Genomic DNA, 17,880 nt, shown 5'->3' with positions numbered 1-17,880 from the left:
CCACTTGGCCCATTGAGTCCTCTCTGCCATTTCATCTTGGCATTTCTCTTTCAGCCCCAAAATCCTGCCTTCTCTTTGTATCCCTTCATGCCCTGACTAATCAAGAATCTATCAAACTCTTCCTTAAATATTCCCAATGACTGCCTCCACAGCCACCTATGGCAATGAAATTCCAGAGATTCACCACTCTCTGGTTAAAGAAATGCCTCCTCACCTCCATTCTAAATGGATGTCCCTCTATTCTGAAGCTATGTCCTCCGGACTTGGACTCCCCTACCATAGGAAACATTCTCTCCACATCCACTCTATCGAGGCCCTTCAACCTTCGATACCTTTCAATGAGATGCCCCTTACCTTCATATTCTGTCTTTAACGTCTTTATGACTTTTTAGTTGCCTTCTGTTGGTTTTTAAAACCTTTCCATTCCTCTAACTTCCCACTAATTTTTGCTGTATTATATGCCCTCCTTGGCTTTTATGTGTGCTTGATTTCTCTTGTAGCCACAGTAGCCTTCAGAGTACTACTTCTTTATGATATATCTGTCCTGTGCCTTCAGACTTGCTCCCAGAAGCTCTAGCCATTGCTGCTCTGCCATCATCCCTGCTAGTGTTCTTTTCCTCTCTTATCCCTCTGTAATTCCCTTTACTCCACTGCAATACTGATACATCTGACTTTAGCTTCTCCTTCTCAAATTGCAGGGTGAATTCTATCATACTATGTTCACATACCTCTAATGGTTCCTTTACCTTAAGCTCACTAATCAATTTTGGTTCATTGCACAACATCCAGTCCAAGATAGCTGATCTCCTTGTGGGCTCTACTATGAGCTGCTCTAAAGAGACATCTCATAGGCATTCTACAAATTACCTTCCTTGGATCCAGCACAAAGCTGATTTTCCCAATCCACTTTAATATTGAAATCCCCCATGACTATTGTAACACTGCCCTTTTGGCATGAATTTTCTATCTCCTGTTGTAATTTGTAGATCACTGCTCGGATGTCTGTATATAATGCCCCTCACTCTCTTTTTACCCTTGCAGTTTCTTAGCTCTACCCATAACGTTCTGACACCTTTCAATCGTATTTTACATTATTCAGTCTTTTGACTTGTCTTCCTTTCTCCTCCATATAATTAATCACCAATTTCAAAATTGGTATTGCCCAATAATTTCAGGGTTCAAGTTTCTCAGCACTCTTGGTTTAAAAAAAATACATTCACAGACTGAAATCTGCACTAAGTATCAAATATGGAAAACATACAATAGGGCCACAACACCTCACAAACAGTAGAGGAAGTAAAGGAACATAATTGATGGGTGTAATTAGAGTACCTTCGTTTCTCTAAGATCGTTATTAGAAAATTGTTATTTGAACTTTAATGTAAAAGCAATAACTAGTCAGGGTTCATACATTATGATTACTGTCTTAGAAACAGAGAAAAAAGATCTGTATTAGTAAAGTTGTGTGTGAACAGATATACTACTGTGTATATTTACAAATAAGGAGATCTATTGATTTCTCTTAATTTTGTTTTTTGAAAGGTAAATATAGGAAATCCACACAATTGCAGCTGTTCCACATTTCTCAAAGAAAATGATCTCTGCAAACACATCTGCTGGTGAATTTATTTTCATGTATAGTCTCCAATTCATGGAATACTTCTGAATTTAATGCCTTGAAAAAGCAATAAGAATACATCTTGAAAAGAACTAACACAGTTTACTCTCTTGTACATAATAATGTATTCTCTTGTTTGTTAAGTAAGATGCTACAATGTTAACTGGGAGACAGGTAAGCGCGACAAACACTGTACAAATCTGGAGACTGTGGCATTGTCGGTTAAGTTCTCAGTTCACTGTTCTTAGTAGTCTGAAAAACAATGGGAAATGATTCACTCATGTACATCTTCAGAAAAACCCAGTGCTTACTAATTGCCCCATTTGAGAAAAATTACACTTTTGTTTGATTAGTGAATTAAAAGGACCAACACCAAAATTTTCATGTTTATGTGCTTTGTGCAAGAGAAAGAGGAATTGAAATCTGTTGGGATTAAAATCTAAGTAAATTGATGCAAAAGGATCTTGAAACATTTAGTCATTTTAACCAAACAATAAAACAGAAAATAAATCTACAATCTGAATGCATTGAACACAAGAAGTATTTTTATAGATATTTTCCCTTTGCTTGTGACATAGGCATTCTGTTTCATTTGCAGATTTTAAAATATATCTCTCTTTAATTCTTCTTCCAAATTTACTGTGTTATTTTAAAAATTGGTTCTCATTGTATCTCAGGTAAATTAAAATGCATTATAATTAAATACAAAGGAAAGTTTGTGGAAGAGGAGAGTGCTTTCAGTAAGAATTATGTTGCTTTTTACCCCCACCCTGCCATTATGGGCTTTGTATCTCATCAGGGAGCCGCTCTTCTGCATCTTTTCCTTTTCCTGTATCTGATTTGAAAGTATCTGAGCCAGCATTAATTGAGCACTGTTGTGTATTTGGCTCGTCCTGAATTTTCCCAGCATAGGCACCTCCCAATCTGCATACAGGAAAGGAAAGGATATCAATCACTACTCTTTCCAAAAAAGACACTGAAAGTTGCACAGCTAACTGAGCTGCATCTTAATGACAGAACAAATTTTAAATGAGTCTCCATAGGACAGGGAAGTAAAATATCATTATCTCTTATTTAGATCATAATAACCATTATCTGGGGGAAGGTGAGTAAGTTATATTTTAAGCATTCTCCTTGAACCTTTCCTTTAACAAACTTAAGCTCTCCAAGTATATTTATTAAATTAGTGAAACATATTAGGTGTGTGAAAAATGTACTTTCACACAATCAATGGATGGTATTACAGACTGGGCTGCCTTGTCCAGGTTTAGTCTCTAGTTTATGTCATCTGATCTTAGAATTGTAGCAGGCTTCTGGTGCTGGCCTCCTTCTCCTGTGCCAAAGAAAGATATGTTACTCGTATTTTCTCCGACATACTGTTTATCAAGGATGGACTGCTCTAGTGAAATACCCTGTCAATATTCATAATTAAAGTCAAGAATAAATGAGGGACAGGCAAATTGTATGCTATAGTACAAGGAATACTTTGAATTATTACACAAGTAAAAGAAAAAAAGGAAAAATAGAATACTCTGGCTGTTTGGAAATAGTATCCTCAAAAGTATTTCACTTCTTCCAAACAGGGTTTTGTTAAAGAAATTCAGGCTACCACGTGATCATGAATGTAAGTGCATAATTTATTTCTTCACTTAAAGAATTAAAGACTTTTGCACTGAGGTTTAGGATTTAATTATTTTGTAAGCCTAAGTACATTTAACACATGAGGACTATAAAACACATTCAAATAACATTCTATTTAAAAAAGATTCTTGTATTTTAAGCTGTGAGCAGATTTTGTTTACAAAAGGTGCTAATAAACTTCCCCAGTGAAAGATTTTCTACAATATCCTTGCACCCTGCAATCACTTTTCTTGTTGTTTGGCAGAGAGGACATTATTGCAGTTTGCTGATGCTTCATGAATAATCATATTGCAAAAAATAATTCAGCTGTGGTGAGCATGCTGCAGATGAAATACACTGAAAGATTATATTCTATGAAGTAACTTTATCTGACAAAAAAAATCAAACATTAAGAGTGGTATAGTATTATTTTGCATTATTGCTACTTCTCACGTTTAAATATAAAGAGGGGTTTGGGATATTATACAGTTTTTGCTTGAAGTTATGCAGTCATAGAAAAGTACAGTATAGAAACAGGCCATTCCGCTCATCTAGTCTGTGCTGAACCATTTAAACTGCCTACTCCCATCAACCTGCGCAGTGACCATAGCACTCCATACCACTACCATCCCTGTACCTATTCAAACTTCTCTTAAGCATTGAAATCGAGCCTGCATTCACCATTTATACTGGCAGCTCTTTCCAAGCTCTCACGACCCTCTGAGTGAAGAAGTTTCCCCTCTTATTCCCTTAAACTTTTCACCCTTCACCCTTATCCTGTGACCTCTGGTTGTAGTCCTACACAACCTCAGTGGAAAAAGACTGATTGCATTTAACCTACCTTATCCTTCATAATTTTGTATACCTCTATCAAATCGCTCCTCAATCTTCTACGTTCCAAGGAATAACGTGTTAACCTGTACAATCTTTCCTTATAACTCAAGTCTTCCAGACCCAGCAATCCTTGTAAATTTTCTTTGCACTCTTGATCTTATTTACATGTTTCCAAAATACTAATCCAAATTAGGCCTCACCGATTTCTTATACAACTTCAACATAACATCCTACCTCCTGTAATCATTACTTTGATTTATGAATGCCAATGTGCCAAAAGCTTTCTTTATGATCCTATCTACCTGTTCAATAAATTCCAGACAAATTATAGACCTGTATTCCCAGATCCGTTTGTTTTACCATACTCCTCAGTGCCCTACCATTCCCGTTCACTGTGTAAGACCTACCCTGGTTGGTCCTACCAAAGTGCAACTCCTCACACTTGACTGCATTAAATTCCATCTGCCATTTTACTGCCTATTTTACCAGATACTTCTACAAGCCATTATAGTCTTTCTTGCTGTCCACTACATCCCCAATCTTGGTGTCATTTGTATATCCACAAAAACAAACAACAATGGGCCCAGCAGCGATACCCATGGCACTCCACTAGTCACAGGTCTCCAGTCAGAGAGGCAACATCTACTATTGTCTTGCTTCTTTTGCCTCACATTTACAGACTTTGTGTCCATCTCTGAGAAGCTACAGATGCAAAACAGTTAGTTAAGGTGTCCCCCATCTCTTTTGGCTCCACACTTGGATTACCATTCTGATCTTCCAGAGGACAAATTTTGTCCATTGCAATCCTTTTGCTCTTATCATATCTCCTTTACCTTGTCTACTAGGGCAACCTCATGCCGCCTTTTAGCCCTCATAATTTTTTTCTTAAGTGTTCTCTTGCATTTCCTATACTCCATAAGCACCTCATTTATTCTAACTTTCCTGTACCCGCGATGCACCTCATTTTCTTTTTCGTAACCAGGGCCTCGATATCTCTTGAAAACCAAGGATCCGTAAATCTGTTAGCTTTGCCTTTTACTCTAATAGGCATTTTCAAGCTTTGTATTCTCAAAATTTTACTTTTGAAGGCTTCCCACTTAACAAGTACACTTTTGCCAGAAATCACCTTGTCACAATCCACAATTGCCAGATCCTTTCTGATACCACCAAAATTAGCCTTCCTCCAATCTTTGAAACAGCTTAGTGTCCTAGCAAACCTTCCCGCAAAGATATTAATCCCTTCCAGTTAAGGTGCAAACTGTCTCTTTACAGGTCCCACCTTCCCTGGAAGAGAGCCCAATGATCCAAAAATCTATTGCCCTCCCTCCTACACCAACTCCTTAGCCACATGTTAAACTGTCTCATCTTACTGTTTCTGGCTTCACTAGCACACTGCATGTGTAGCAATCCTGAGATCACAGCCCTGGAAGTCCTGCCCTTTAACTTAGCACCTAACTCCCTGACCTCACTTTGCAGAACCTAGTCATTCTTCCTACATATGTCATTGGTACTTACATGGGCCATGACCTGTGGCTTTTTACCCTCTCACTTAAGAATGCTGAGGACTCTATTTGAGATGTCCCAGATCCTGACTCCTAGGAGGTAACATAGCATTCATGAATCTCTTTTTCATCCACAGAACTTCCTTTCGGTTCCCCTAACTAATGACTCCCTTACTCCCACTGCTCACCTCTTCTCTCCCCTTCCCTTCTGAGATGCAGAGTCAGACTCAGTGCCAGAGCCCTGACCGCTGTGGCATTCCTCTGCTAGGTCATCTCCCCCAACAATATCCAAAGTGGTATACCTGTTGCTGAGGGAGTTGGCCATTGGGGTACTGGGCACTGGTTGTTTAACCCCTTTCTCCCTCCCTGACTGTCATCCAGTTTCCTGTGTCCTGCACCTTGGGTGTAACTATCTCTCTATATGTCCTATCTATCACATCCTCAGCCTCCTGAATAATCCAGAGTTCATTCAGTCTCAGCTCCAACTCCTTAATGCTGAGTGTTACAAGCTGCAGCTGGATGCACTTCTTGCAGGTGTCGTCAGCAGGGACACAGGAGGTCTCCCTGCCTTCCCACATCCCACAAGTGGAGCACTTCACTATCCCGCCTGGCATCTCTACTGCTCTGACTAAGCAAATATAAAGAAGGAAGAACAAACTGTGTGGGAGGGGGAACTCTACCTGCAGCTGTTTTACCCTGTCTGACTGAAGCCCCTCCTCACTGAAGTCTTGAAGTACTAAAGCCTCAAAAGCCCCACTCTAACTCTGTCCACTCCAATGATGGCTGCTGTGCTTGCCCCTGCCTAACTTTAATTTGTCCTTTTCAATCAATCCTGAATGCCAATTGGCTGCTGCTCCAAGTTCCAAACTGCTGTGAGTCGCTGCCTTTTCTACTCAGTCGGTGAACCTGAGTGAATTGCATCTTCTCAGGCTTCTGATCTCTGATTGAGCACTGCTCAAAGCCTGAAGATTTTGTACTGCTGAAAATTATTTAATGGACGGAGTCCTTCCATTATAATTTTATCTGCAGTATTTTCATTATAATCAAATCTGTGTATTTAATTGACTTTTGAGATGCTCCAGGCCATAAAAAGTCAAATTATTTGCATCTCTGAAGAGTTTGTTGGGAGTTTTAGAATTAGAATCACTACGTGATTACACATAAAAGCTATACAATAAAAGTGTTGTATTCATTGTACAGAATTCTCCTATGACCTCAAGAATTGCTAGACATAATTCTACAGTTTATTTTTTTTAATTTATTGAATGTAGGACTTAATGGAGTTTCTTTTAGAGTAATTGAAAAACAGTACAAAGTCAATTGAAATAAGATAAAAATAAGTTTTCTACTATTCTTGCAAGGCTATCTCCACTTTTAGTTCTGGTGAATTAACCTAGGTTCAGCTGCTTTGCAGTGTTGATCCCATTTATCTAAACTGGGGTTAAATATTAATGCTGCCATTGAGTTCAGTGATTCTGAGCTTAGAAGAGATAATCAACTGGGCTTCTCGTTATTTTTATCTAGTGGCAGCTGCAGGAAATTGTGATGAATGGCTGTTCAATAAGGCCAACTTCAAATTCTATCATCAGATAGCTAACTTCCAATTAATGCCAATCCTGGAACATGAAATTGCAATATAAGGAACTGCCAATGCCAGAAGATAGTACTACAGCACAAATCTGAAACAAATGAGTAAAAATATCAAAAGACTTAGTCAAATACACAGCTTGTGGGGAGAGGAAAACAGAATTAACATGTCAGAGCAATAAACAAATATCATCTTGAAATGTTAGAAAGCTGTTCATCCACAATTTAAATCAATAGGGAATACAAATAGGATAGACAATAAACTAATTTCTATTGATGTACCGTGAACAGCATTTTCTAACTGCTTGTCTGGTGTTGGCGAGGGCGGGGGTGGGGGGGGGGGGTGGGGTGGTGGTGGTGGTGACTGCACAGGATTGAAATTAGCTGCAGAAAGTTGTAAACTCAGTCAGCTCCACAAAAGGCACCAGCTTCCCCAACATCCAGGACATCTTCAAGGAGCAATGCCTTAAAATAGTTGGCATCTATCATTAAGGATCCACATCACCCAGGACATGCCCTCTTCTCATTGTTACCATTAGGGAGGAGTTACTGGAGCCTGAAGGCATACACCCAGTGATTCAGGAATAGCCTCTTTTCCTCTGTCATCTAATTCTGAATGGACATTGAACCCATGACATTATCTCACTACTCACTGCTTATTTGATTTTCCTTTATATATATATAGTACTATAATTTGCAGATTTTTTATGTTTTACAATATACTGCTGCGGCATAACGTCAAATTTTACGACATACACCAGTCATATTAAACCTGATTCTGATTCTAATTTTACAGTTAGTAATGTTTATAATACAACCACTTTATTCTAAATCAACCAATGAGCATGTAATGTAGAAACCTTGTATTAATATTATAATTATAAGGAACTTAGCTCTGGAAATATAAGGAAATCAGTCCTGCATTAATTGTAAATTTAAGAATTTCTATCAATTTTGAAATGTCTCTGTAATTTCTGCGTTTGCATTCCTTCCAGGTGCCTTCCAGCTTGGCCTTGTGGACCGAGAAATTGAAATATTACTGCAGAATCTTCACATAGATGAAACAGCACAGTTTCCCACTAGAAATTCTAACGTAAAGCAGAATGTTGAAGGAGCCATTGGAGATGTGCTTCAGAAGGAAATTTATCCTGAGGATATCTGTCCTATTTGTCAGGAAGAGCTACTGAAAAAGAAACAACCTGTGACATACTGCAGGTGAGATTTGTGCTTATTGAAATAGTAAATTATGGTTTTGAATAAAAGGACAAAATAAGAACAAAATTTCTGCAAAAACTGCAAAGTAACTCAAAAATATTTTTGATCAACATAAGAATATTAAATATTAAGATACTTTTTAAACTCAGATTACCAGAGGACAGATGCCTTTATTTATCCATGTTTATAATGGTTCACAGAACAGCAGAAATGTATTAATAGTATTTATAATCAATGAAATGATGCATAACCCATTAATTATTAGAACATTTGCAATATGTATTCAAAGTGACTTAATGCAACTTCAAATTGTTTCTTTCCCAGTAATTGTGTTGGGCAAGTACTACAATATATTTTGTTCCACAACTTCGATCTGTGAGTAAATCAATTAAATTAAAGTAGAAATCAACAGGTTTGATGACAGGTCTGCAGTAAATTCATCTTTATGTTGCGTCATGATGTTAGGTACACCACAGCAATTGAACTGACCTTGTATTATTTGGCAGAGGGTAATTGAAATAACCTTAACCCTGGTTCTTGATTGCTAACCACTTTCTCCTCCTACTATTAGAACGTTTTGTGTTTGGAATTGGCCTGGTTGAAATGCATTCATAATCCCTACCTCCCACATTGCCTAAGAAATGTCATTTTGTTGAAATACTAAAAACTGTTTGTAGACCAATGTTGCTATTACCAGACCCCCAGCCCAACATGTACCACTTGAATTTAATTTCAAAAGTACAGCTCTGATTTCTAAACCATAATCTAATATATTCAATTAGTTGGGAATGATTTTGATCATCATCTGAAACTTTGTTAAATGACTCACTGTTGAAGTCTGCATAGGCATTTAACACAAAGGGTACAGATTGGAGTTAAATCAAAACAGATTGTAATTTAATAATTCTTTTAGTGGAAGATCAGAAGACAATTGACCTCTAATTATAGCTTTTATGAAACACTACATTAATTAAAACTGGGGTCAAAGAGGACAGAAAAATGATGATTGGATAATGTTAAACTTTTATATTAATTAAAAGATTACATGGAACATTGAAAATAATACTTCACTTGATTGCTTGGTTAAGTTTCAAGTTCACACATTTCAAATACAGCAAAATGAGTGATAATGTTGTTGATGTTGCATAAATGCAGCCTGGCGTGTTAGCCAATCATCATCGTCATCATACTCTGGCAATGCATGGAAGAACAAAGGAAATTTAAGCAACTTGTATGCAATATTAATCCTTAAAAATATGTTTGAAAGACCGATGCAAATCATGCTTTGTCATAATCAGCAAGTGTACATTGATTTTGGGTGAATTTTAAATAGTGGAAATGAGTACAGAGTTAACAGGAATGGCAACGAGTAATGGAAATTAGAAGTCATAGAAATTAGTGACACAGACAACCATCAAACCTTTTCTGAAATTTAACATGAAAGGTTAATATAGTTGGCTACATACAATATTCAAAGTAGATGATATCACTACCCATTCCATCTGTGATGCTGTGCATATTAATATGTAGTTTGACATGTTCAGCTCGAATGCATTTAGAATAAAATAGAGCAGTTTTACACCTTTTTTAAATCTCCTTGATTGAACAGGCCTAACCCATCATCTTCTTCTTAATAGTTGGAGCCAGAGTTTACCTGAAACTGAATACTTTACATTATTTTGTATTTTGGATTCCTGCAGCAAGAATCTTCAGAAACTGATGATTTCCTGGGATTTTCATGCACAATAATCTCTACAGTTCACAGAAAATGGTGTGAAAAACAAAACAAAATATTCAGTGAGTGGCAGTTCAAGATTCAAGATTGTTTAATGTCATTTCCAGTTCACAAGTGTAAAGGAAAACAAAATCATGGTTACTCCAGACGCAATACAGTACAAAAAACTCAATATAATAAAGAACACAATAATTTAAAAAAACACAAAAAATATAAGTACATTAGATAGCTTATATACTTTGATTGTATGTCCATAAAGTGATGATAGGCACAAAATTGTCTGTACATAACTTGACTCTGACAAAAAATAGTAATGTAAAGTAGTAGTCGTGGAGGGGTGGGTTAGTGGGTGGAGATGCTGGCCAGCCTTATTACTTTGGGAAAATAGCTGTGTCCAGTAGTCCTAGTGTGGATGGTACATAACCTCCCCTTGATGGGGGTAGGAGAAGCAGTCCACAAGCAGGGTAGAGGTGATCCTTTATGATGTTACTGGCCCTTTTCCAGCACCTTTTTGTATATATGTCATTGATAGTGGGTAGTCTGGGACCTGTGATGCATTAAGCAATTTTGATGACCCGTTACAGAGCCTTCCTGACCGCTGCAGACCAGTTTCCATACCATGCAGTGACGTAGTATGTTAGGATGTTCTATACTGCACAGCTGTAGAAGAATGTGAGTACATGCATGGTCCAGCTCTCTTCAGCCTCCTAAGAAAGTAATAGTATTTGTGAGCTTCCCTGATTCTGTAGGATGTGTTCTGGGACAATTTAAGATTGTAGGAGAAGTGTATTTCCTGCTGCCAGTGTTAAGAGGAGTGTGAGTTGTGCGAGTTCTCCTGGTCAATAACCATCTCCTTTGTCTTGTTGACATTGCGGAAGAGCTTATCAGCCTGGCACTTGGGCTCATGCTTTTCCACCTCCTCTCTGTAGGCGATCTCATTGTTGTTGGTGCTGAGCCCCACCACTGCCATATCATCAGAAAACTTGACAATGTGATTACCTGTGTGAGAAGTGAGGGCCCCCCCATCGGTCAAAGTTGACCATGGATGTTATGTCCTAGCTGTCTGGATACACAAGCCTGGGCAGTACGATATGGAGAGCAAGCTGTTGCCCATGTAGCAAGTTCCCCCTCTCCACACAACTGATAAACCCAAAGGAATGCCAGACCCCAATACAGTTTGGTACCAGCAACTCCGCAGGAACCTTCCCCATATTTGGGTAGTAGAATCTGAGATCAGAGTTTTCCTTCTCCTAGATGAGTTGTAACCACGGCTGACAAACCTTTCTGACCAAAGTGACCGCCAACAGTAGTTCTGCTGTAGCAAATTTATAGATGCCATTTAAGCTGTGCCTAGCCACACAGTCGTGGGGGTAAAGAGAGTAGAGCAGTGGGCCAAATATGCATCATTGAGGTGTGCCAGTATTGATCCTCAGTGAGGAGGAGATGTTATTTCTTATCTCCTGTAGCGTCCTGGTGAGGAAGTCAAGAATTCATTTGCAGATGAAGGTACAGAGGCCCAGATTTTGGAGCTTTTTGATTAGAACTGAGGTTGGGATTGTGTTGAACTCTGTGCTGTATAAATAGCAGTTTAACATAAGTATCGCTGTTGTTCAGATGTTGCAAGATTGAGTGGAGAGTCAGTGAGATTGCATCTGCTGTAAACCTATTATGGTGATAGGCAAATTGCAACAGGTCCAGGTCCTTGATTATACAGGAGTTGGTTCTAGCCATGACTGACCTCTCAAAGCACTTTATCACAGTGGATATGAATGCCACTGGGTGATAGTTATTGAGGCAACTCATTCTGCTCTTCTTGGCCATTATATGATTGTTGCTCTTTTAAAGCAGGTAGGAGCCTCCGATTGCATCTGTGAGAAATTGAAGATGTCCTCGAGCACTTCCACCAGTTGTTTGGTACAGGTTTTCAGAGCCCCACCCGGTTCACCATCTGGGCCTGACGCCTTTTGAGGGGTCACCCTCTTGAAAGATGTTCTGATGTTGACTCCAAGACAGAGATCACAGGATCACCAGATGCTGCAGGAATTGGCATAGAAGTCGTTTTGTACTCAGTTAAACAGTAGTTGTCTTTCTTACACCATATTAGCTATTTCCATGAAATTTCAGCTAATTCTGGCAGCCGCCTATTTGGGCCAAAATGTATAGTCCCGATATGTCACTATTCACCAGAATCTGCTTTATATATTTACAAAGGTACATGTTGCACTCTAGTGGTCATTACTGAGTACTACAAAAGATCATTCATATAGTGAGTGCTACTTTCAAATTGTAAATATCTAGTAATATTTGTTGAATTGTGTGATAACATAACAGGTTATAAAATGAATAAGAGAAATATCTAACGTGTATTTCTTATTTTGTTTTCCTATATTTTTGCTACAAAATATCTTTATTGAAATGTTTTTATTCTATGATTTTCATGCAAACCAACAGAAAGGTAACGGTAGAAGTTAAGCAATACCAATATAGCTTAATGTCAGAGATTCCCAACCTTTTTTGTGCCATTAACTGAGCGTACCACGGAACCCCAGTTGGGAACCTCTACTTAAAGTAAATTATTGTTCACTTTCCTAAGAAATATTTTCATCTTAATGCAATGTGTTGTTTGCCATTAATTTCACATTAATATACCAAAGTGTATGCTATCTTTAGCATCTGTAACACTAAAGACATTTTTGTTTAAATGCTGGATGCTATAGCAGCAAACAGTGCGCTGGAGGAACTCAGTGGGTCGAGCAGCATGTGAGGGAGGAAAGGATTTATCAATGTTTCAGGTGAAACCCTGCATCAGGACTGAGAGTGGAGATGGGAGAACTGTGAAACAAGAACCTGAGGTCATTGGTGGACTGAGGGGTATAAGATTAGTAATACACACAAAATGCTGGAGGAACTCAGTAGACCAGCCAGCATCTATGGAAAGAGTAAACAGTTGATATTTTGGAATTATCAATCAATTTGAAACATATTGGTTTTGTTCTGTACAGATGCTAAATATCTTCATCTGCTTTACACTCTGCTTTATTTCAGATTTCCAGCAAGTGTAGTATTTTACTTTTAGCGTGAGTTAGGGGCGGAATGATTAAAGGCTGTGGAATAATTTGCTATTCATAATAGTTTGCCTTCATCAGGGGTATAAGATGACAAGCTGGTTGGGAGACGATGGCAGGTGAATGTTAGATGGAGGAGTAAGAAAGAGGAAATAATGGAGCAAGGTCGGGGGTGGGAGAATAGTGTGAACGTTGGAGCCAATTGCTAGAGGGAGATTAGCAGAAATATAAAGGGCCACCAGTGCTGACCTATGATATTGGGAACTGTTAGTGGAGAGGTGGAACCAGAGTCAGATAAGGGAGAAATGGGGAAAAGCATGTGTGTGATGTGGGTGGATGGAACCAGAAGGTGGTTAAAGATGAGTTATGGGGGAGGGGTGGGTTGGTGGCAGGGCATTTGAGGGAAAGGGCACAAAAATGGAGAAACAGTGGAAAATTGGAAGAGCCGGGAGCGGGGGGGGGGGGGGGGGGGAGGAGGAGGAAAGAACCCACCAGAAGGGAGTGTTACCTGAAATTGGAAACTTTAGTGTTCGTGCCGTTGGACTACCTAAGCAGAATATTTGGTGGTGTTCTTCCTTTCGTTTTGATTGGGCCTCTCCCTGCCAGTGGAGAAAACTGAGGATGGACAGGTCACTGGTGAAATGGGAAGGGGAATTGAAGGGGGCTGGAAGCCGTGGTTCTGGAAATCACAACTATAGGATCAATATTAGCTATATCAAAAATATAAACGGAAAGCATATCTACTTGAATTCTAGTGTAACATGGACTATTTATGGGTACTATACTCTTCTTGATTATCACAGTGCTCAGTTTAAACTTTGTTGCAAAGGAATAAAAGGTTGTGTTAGTGGAGATGATCAAATGGAAGCATGAACAGTGGCATAAGAAAAATTCCAGTGAAAAAATTATCAATCAATTTGAAACACCTATTGGTTTAGCTTGGTACAGATGCTAAATATTTTCATCTGCTTTACTTTCTGCTTTATTTCAGATTTCCAGCAAATGCAGTATTTTACTTCTGGCTTAAGTTAGGGGCTGAATGATTAAAGGCTGTGGAATAGTTTGTTGTTTAATTACAGCTAAATTGGTGACAATTTGTTTTCTTTTTCTTCGTGTCCATAGATATACCTGTGGTAACAGTGTCCATATCAAATGCATGAGGATTTGGGTAGAACACCAAACAAAGATTGAGAATGCAGCCACTATTAAATGCCCTTTGTGCAGGGAGGAATTTGCACCTTTGAGTCTCCTTCAGGAAGAATTTAGAAATTCCACTAAATTTACCACAGTTGCGGAAAGAGAAAGACTTGACAGACACCTCGGAATTCCTTGTAATAAATGTGGGATTTGTCCAATTCAGGGCAAATGCTACAGGTGAACAAATTATTATTTTGTATTAACAAGTGTAATGTATTGGATATAGCTACCTTTTAATTTAAGTACCTTACTATCAGTTATTCTCTAAGAATAGTCCTTAATATATATCCAATGCAGATTAACAAAATGATATTTGGTATGAGAAAATAACAATAGAAAAATGCTGAAAAATATGATCTTTTTTAGAGATCATGTGATAAAGAATCCACCGAATTAGATAAAAATCAGAGTTTCCTGTGGTAGACTGGCCTTGAGTAAAGGGTACAGAAACAAGATTATGCACAGCAGATTCCCCTGTTATAGGGTTTTTTTTTTTGCTGAGTGTCTTATGATGCTGTGGGATATACTGCCAGAGTGGGGAGAATGGCAGAATTTAGAAATAGATTAGCCATAAAAGAAGGAAAGCTGAATAGTATCATATGACAGGTAAATGGAGACAAGAGATTAGACTACTGTTCTCGTGGAGGATAAACATTAAAGTGGATTGCTTGGACTAAATATTTTTTATATTTTTAAATTTCAAAGTGATTATTTTTGAATTTCTAAAATATTAAAGATAATTGCAAAACCCTCCATTCTTCCATCCAAATATTAACTCTGCTCAGAGTTGGGCAGAAAAATGGCAGATGGAGTTCAATCCGGACAAGTGTGAGATGATGCATTTTGGAAGGACAAACCAGAAGATTGAGTACTGGATTAATAGTCAGTTATTTAAGAGAGTGGATGAAAAAAGGGACCTTGGGGTTCAAATCCATATATCCCTTAAGGTTGCTGCACAGGTTGATGGGGTAGTTAAGAAGGCCTATGGGATGCTAGGCTTCATTAACAGGGGGATTGAGTTCAAGAGTAGAGAGGCCATGTTGCAACTCTACAAACCTCTGGTGAGACCGCACTTACAGTATTGTGTTCAGTTCTGGTCACCTCATTATAGGAAGGATGTGGAAGCTATGGAGAGGGTACAGAGGAGATTTACCAGGATGTTGCCTGGTTTGGAGAACAAGTCATATGAAGCAAGGTTAGCAGAGCTGGGACTTTTCTCTTTGGAATGTAGAAGAATGAGAGGGGACTTGATAGAGGTCTACAAGATTATGAGAGGCATAGATAGGATGGATAGTCAGTACCTGTTTCCCAAGGCACCAATAGCAAACACCAGAGGGCATACGTACAAAATTAATGGAGGGAAGTTTAGGGGAGACATCAGGGGTAAGTTTTTTTACACAGAGGGTTGTGAGTGCCTGGAATGACTTGCCAGGAATGGTGGTGGAGGCTAAAACATTAGGGGTATTTAAGAGCTTCTTGGGCAGGCACATGGATGAAAGAAAAATGGAGGGTTATGGAGTGTCGGTTTAGCACTTTTTTAAAAAGGATTATATGGGTTGGCACAACATGGAGGGCTGAAGGGCCTGTACTGTGCTGTAATGTTCTATGGTTCTACATTTTATCAACAGTAGAAAAAACAAGAATTTGGTTGCTGTTCAAAGTTATCAAGCTCTCAGGCCTATCATGTCAAGAGTGACATCAATAGTGTGGGGAAGGGATCACTTAAGGAAAGGAATGAGAGAAATGTGGCAAGTGGATGAGTGGGGAATAGTCATAAAGATTTTAAAATGAATGTAAAATGAAGATTAGAGGCTCGAAGCCACTGTTCTAAATACAGAACAAGGTGTCCTAAAGGAGCTGAATTACAAATGCAGAATTGATATTGGATTGGTTTTTAAAGTACTTTTACACTTTCATAAATGAAAATAAATGTTATTCCTGTTTTCTCTCCTTATTTTCAAAAGATGTTTGAGCTGTCCTGATTTTCATCTTTGTCAGAAGTGTTTTCCATGTTTGAGCCACCCTCAGCACGAGTTCACCTTTCGTGAGGTAATTCCAGTTGTTTTTGTTAAAACATTTTAAATACACTTACATATGGAGGTAAGAAGAAACCTACATGAAAAATAAGTAATAGAAGCTTATTTTTAATAGAAGTAATAGAATGGTGATAATCATTGAGTGTTATGTGGGAAAACATCTGTTAGTACTTAGACAATACATTAAGCAATGCCATTATTAGGAAATAAGTCCACTGTTCTGATAGGGAACAAATCTAGGCTTAGATATTTAATTTTTTTGTATAGGAAATCTCTAATTGAAAGGCAAGTTATGTATTAGGTGACTTGGAAATGAAACTTAATATACTTCCATAACATTTATCCAAGGTTGAGGATTTTTTTAATGAATAATATGTACTACTAGTGCACTATATTCTCCATTAATATTTGAAGTACCAAATGTTGGAATATATATTTTTAATTTTAGAAAAGAAATCAGTGTTGGAAACCACTACAGCAAGTTTCCAGTGTGCCTTTACCACTAGCAGTTGTCGATGATCTGATGAATAGAGATATTGTTGCCTGTGATTATGATCTACTTGTGCAGTTGGACAGGTAGGTATTTTTCCAGTTACGTATGACATTGTGGTCCAGAAAGTGGATCATGTAACACCTGATTTTATCTGTTGGGCTGTTCCACTTTAAACCTTGTTTTAATAATCAAGCATAAGGAAGGATAATGATTGCCCATCATGGTAGCTTTCCTCAGGCCAACAATGCACTCATCCCCAAGCTTGATCCCATGTTTTCCCAATCTACAACTCCATCTTTTACCTGATCTTCTGCCTGTTATCTCTATCACCAATTGCTATTCCAGTCACCAACCCCAACCAACTACCTCCCCTCAATTCTCATCCTAACATTGATGGTCCTAACCTATCAAGATCCTAATCATTCACACTCCAAACTTCTATCTCCATTCTACCAGGTCTGTTATAAATCATGGTAGTTAAAATATTGTGCTTTCAAATGGGACGGCAGAGCTGGACCCTTGAACAAGGTATTTGTTGGCCTTCTGCATAATGCTTATTTAATATTCATTATCCAACTGTAATATCTCTAACTTTAATCGACTGGAGGTAAAATAGATTGATATTATTTGGAGCCAACACAAAACTTTTAATAATTTTTAAACATAAAGTTCAGGTGAACTGGCAAGACCTTTTTGTGTAAATCTGTATCAAGACTTAAAATATAGAGATGACAAGATAAGCCAATTAATGGCCACAGAATTGTGCAAACAGACTCCATGTCCCACCTAATCCATACCAACTACCGAACACCTAATTACACCCACACAGCACTAATCACATTTTATTCTCCTTAATCTTCTCAATTTTACCACCTGGCCCTCCCTCCCCCTGCAATTCTACCAGTCACTTACATACCACAGGCAATTTACAATGGAATTAACCCACCAATCTGCATGTCTTTGGGCTGTGATGATATG

At 38.3% G+C, this 17,880-nt stretch overlaps 1 protein-coding gene across 6 annotated transcripts in view; it reads left to right on the top strand.

Annotated features, from left to right (window-relative positions):
• zswim2 (zinc finger, SWIM-type containing 2) overlaps positions 1-17,880 on the top strand; it is a 104,706-nt gene that overhangs the window by 11,686 nt on the left and 75,140 nt on the right. For 5 of the 6 annotated variants that reach the window (XM_059966825.1, XM_059966824.1, XM_059966819.1 and 2 more), the window contains 7 exons: positions 1,543-1,619; positions 3,202-3,242; positions 8,157-8,376; positions 8,701-8,751; positions 14,299-14,550; positions 16,338-16,422; positions 16,858-16,985. In XM_059966825.1, the coding sequence (XP_059822808.1) occupies positions 1,543-1,619; positions 3,202-3,242; positions 8,157-8,376; positions 8,701-8,751; positions 14,299-14,550; positions 16,338-16,422; positions 16,858-16,985 (854 nt within the window). The remainder of the gene's footprint in view (positions 1-1,542; positions 1,620-3,201; positions 3,243-8,156; positions 8,377-8,700; positions 8,752-14,298; positions 14,551-16,337; positions 16,423-16,857; positions 16,986-17,880) is intronic. The other variant, XM_059966820.1, reaches the window with a different exon arrangement.

The sequence above is a fragment of the Hypanus sabinus genome, chromosome 4 (assembly GCF_030144855.1).
Source record: "Hypanus sabinus isolate sHypSab1 chromosome 4, sHypSab1.hap1, whole genome shotgun sequence".
Lineage (NCBI taxonomy): Eukaryota > Metazoa > Chordata > Chondrichthyes > Myliobatiformes > Dasyatidae > Hypanus > Hypanus sabinus.
This window is presented reverse-complemented; position numbering and strand designations above follow the sequence as displayed.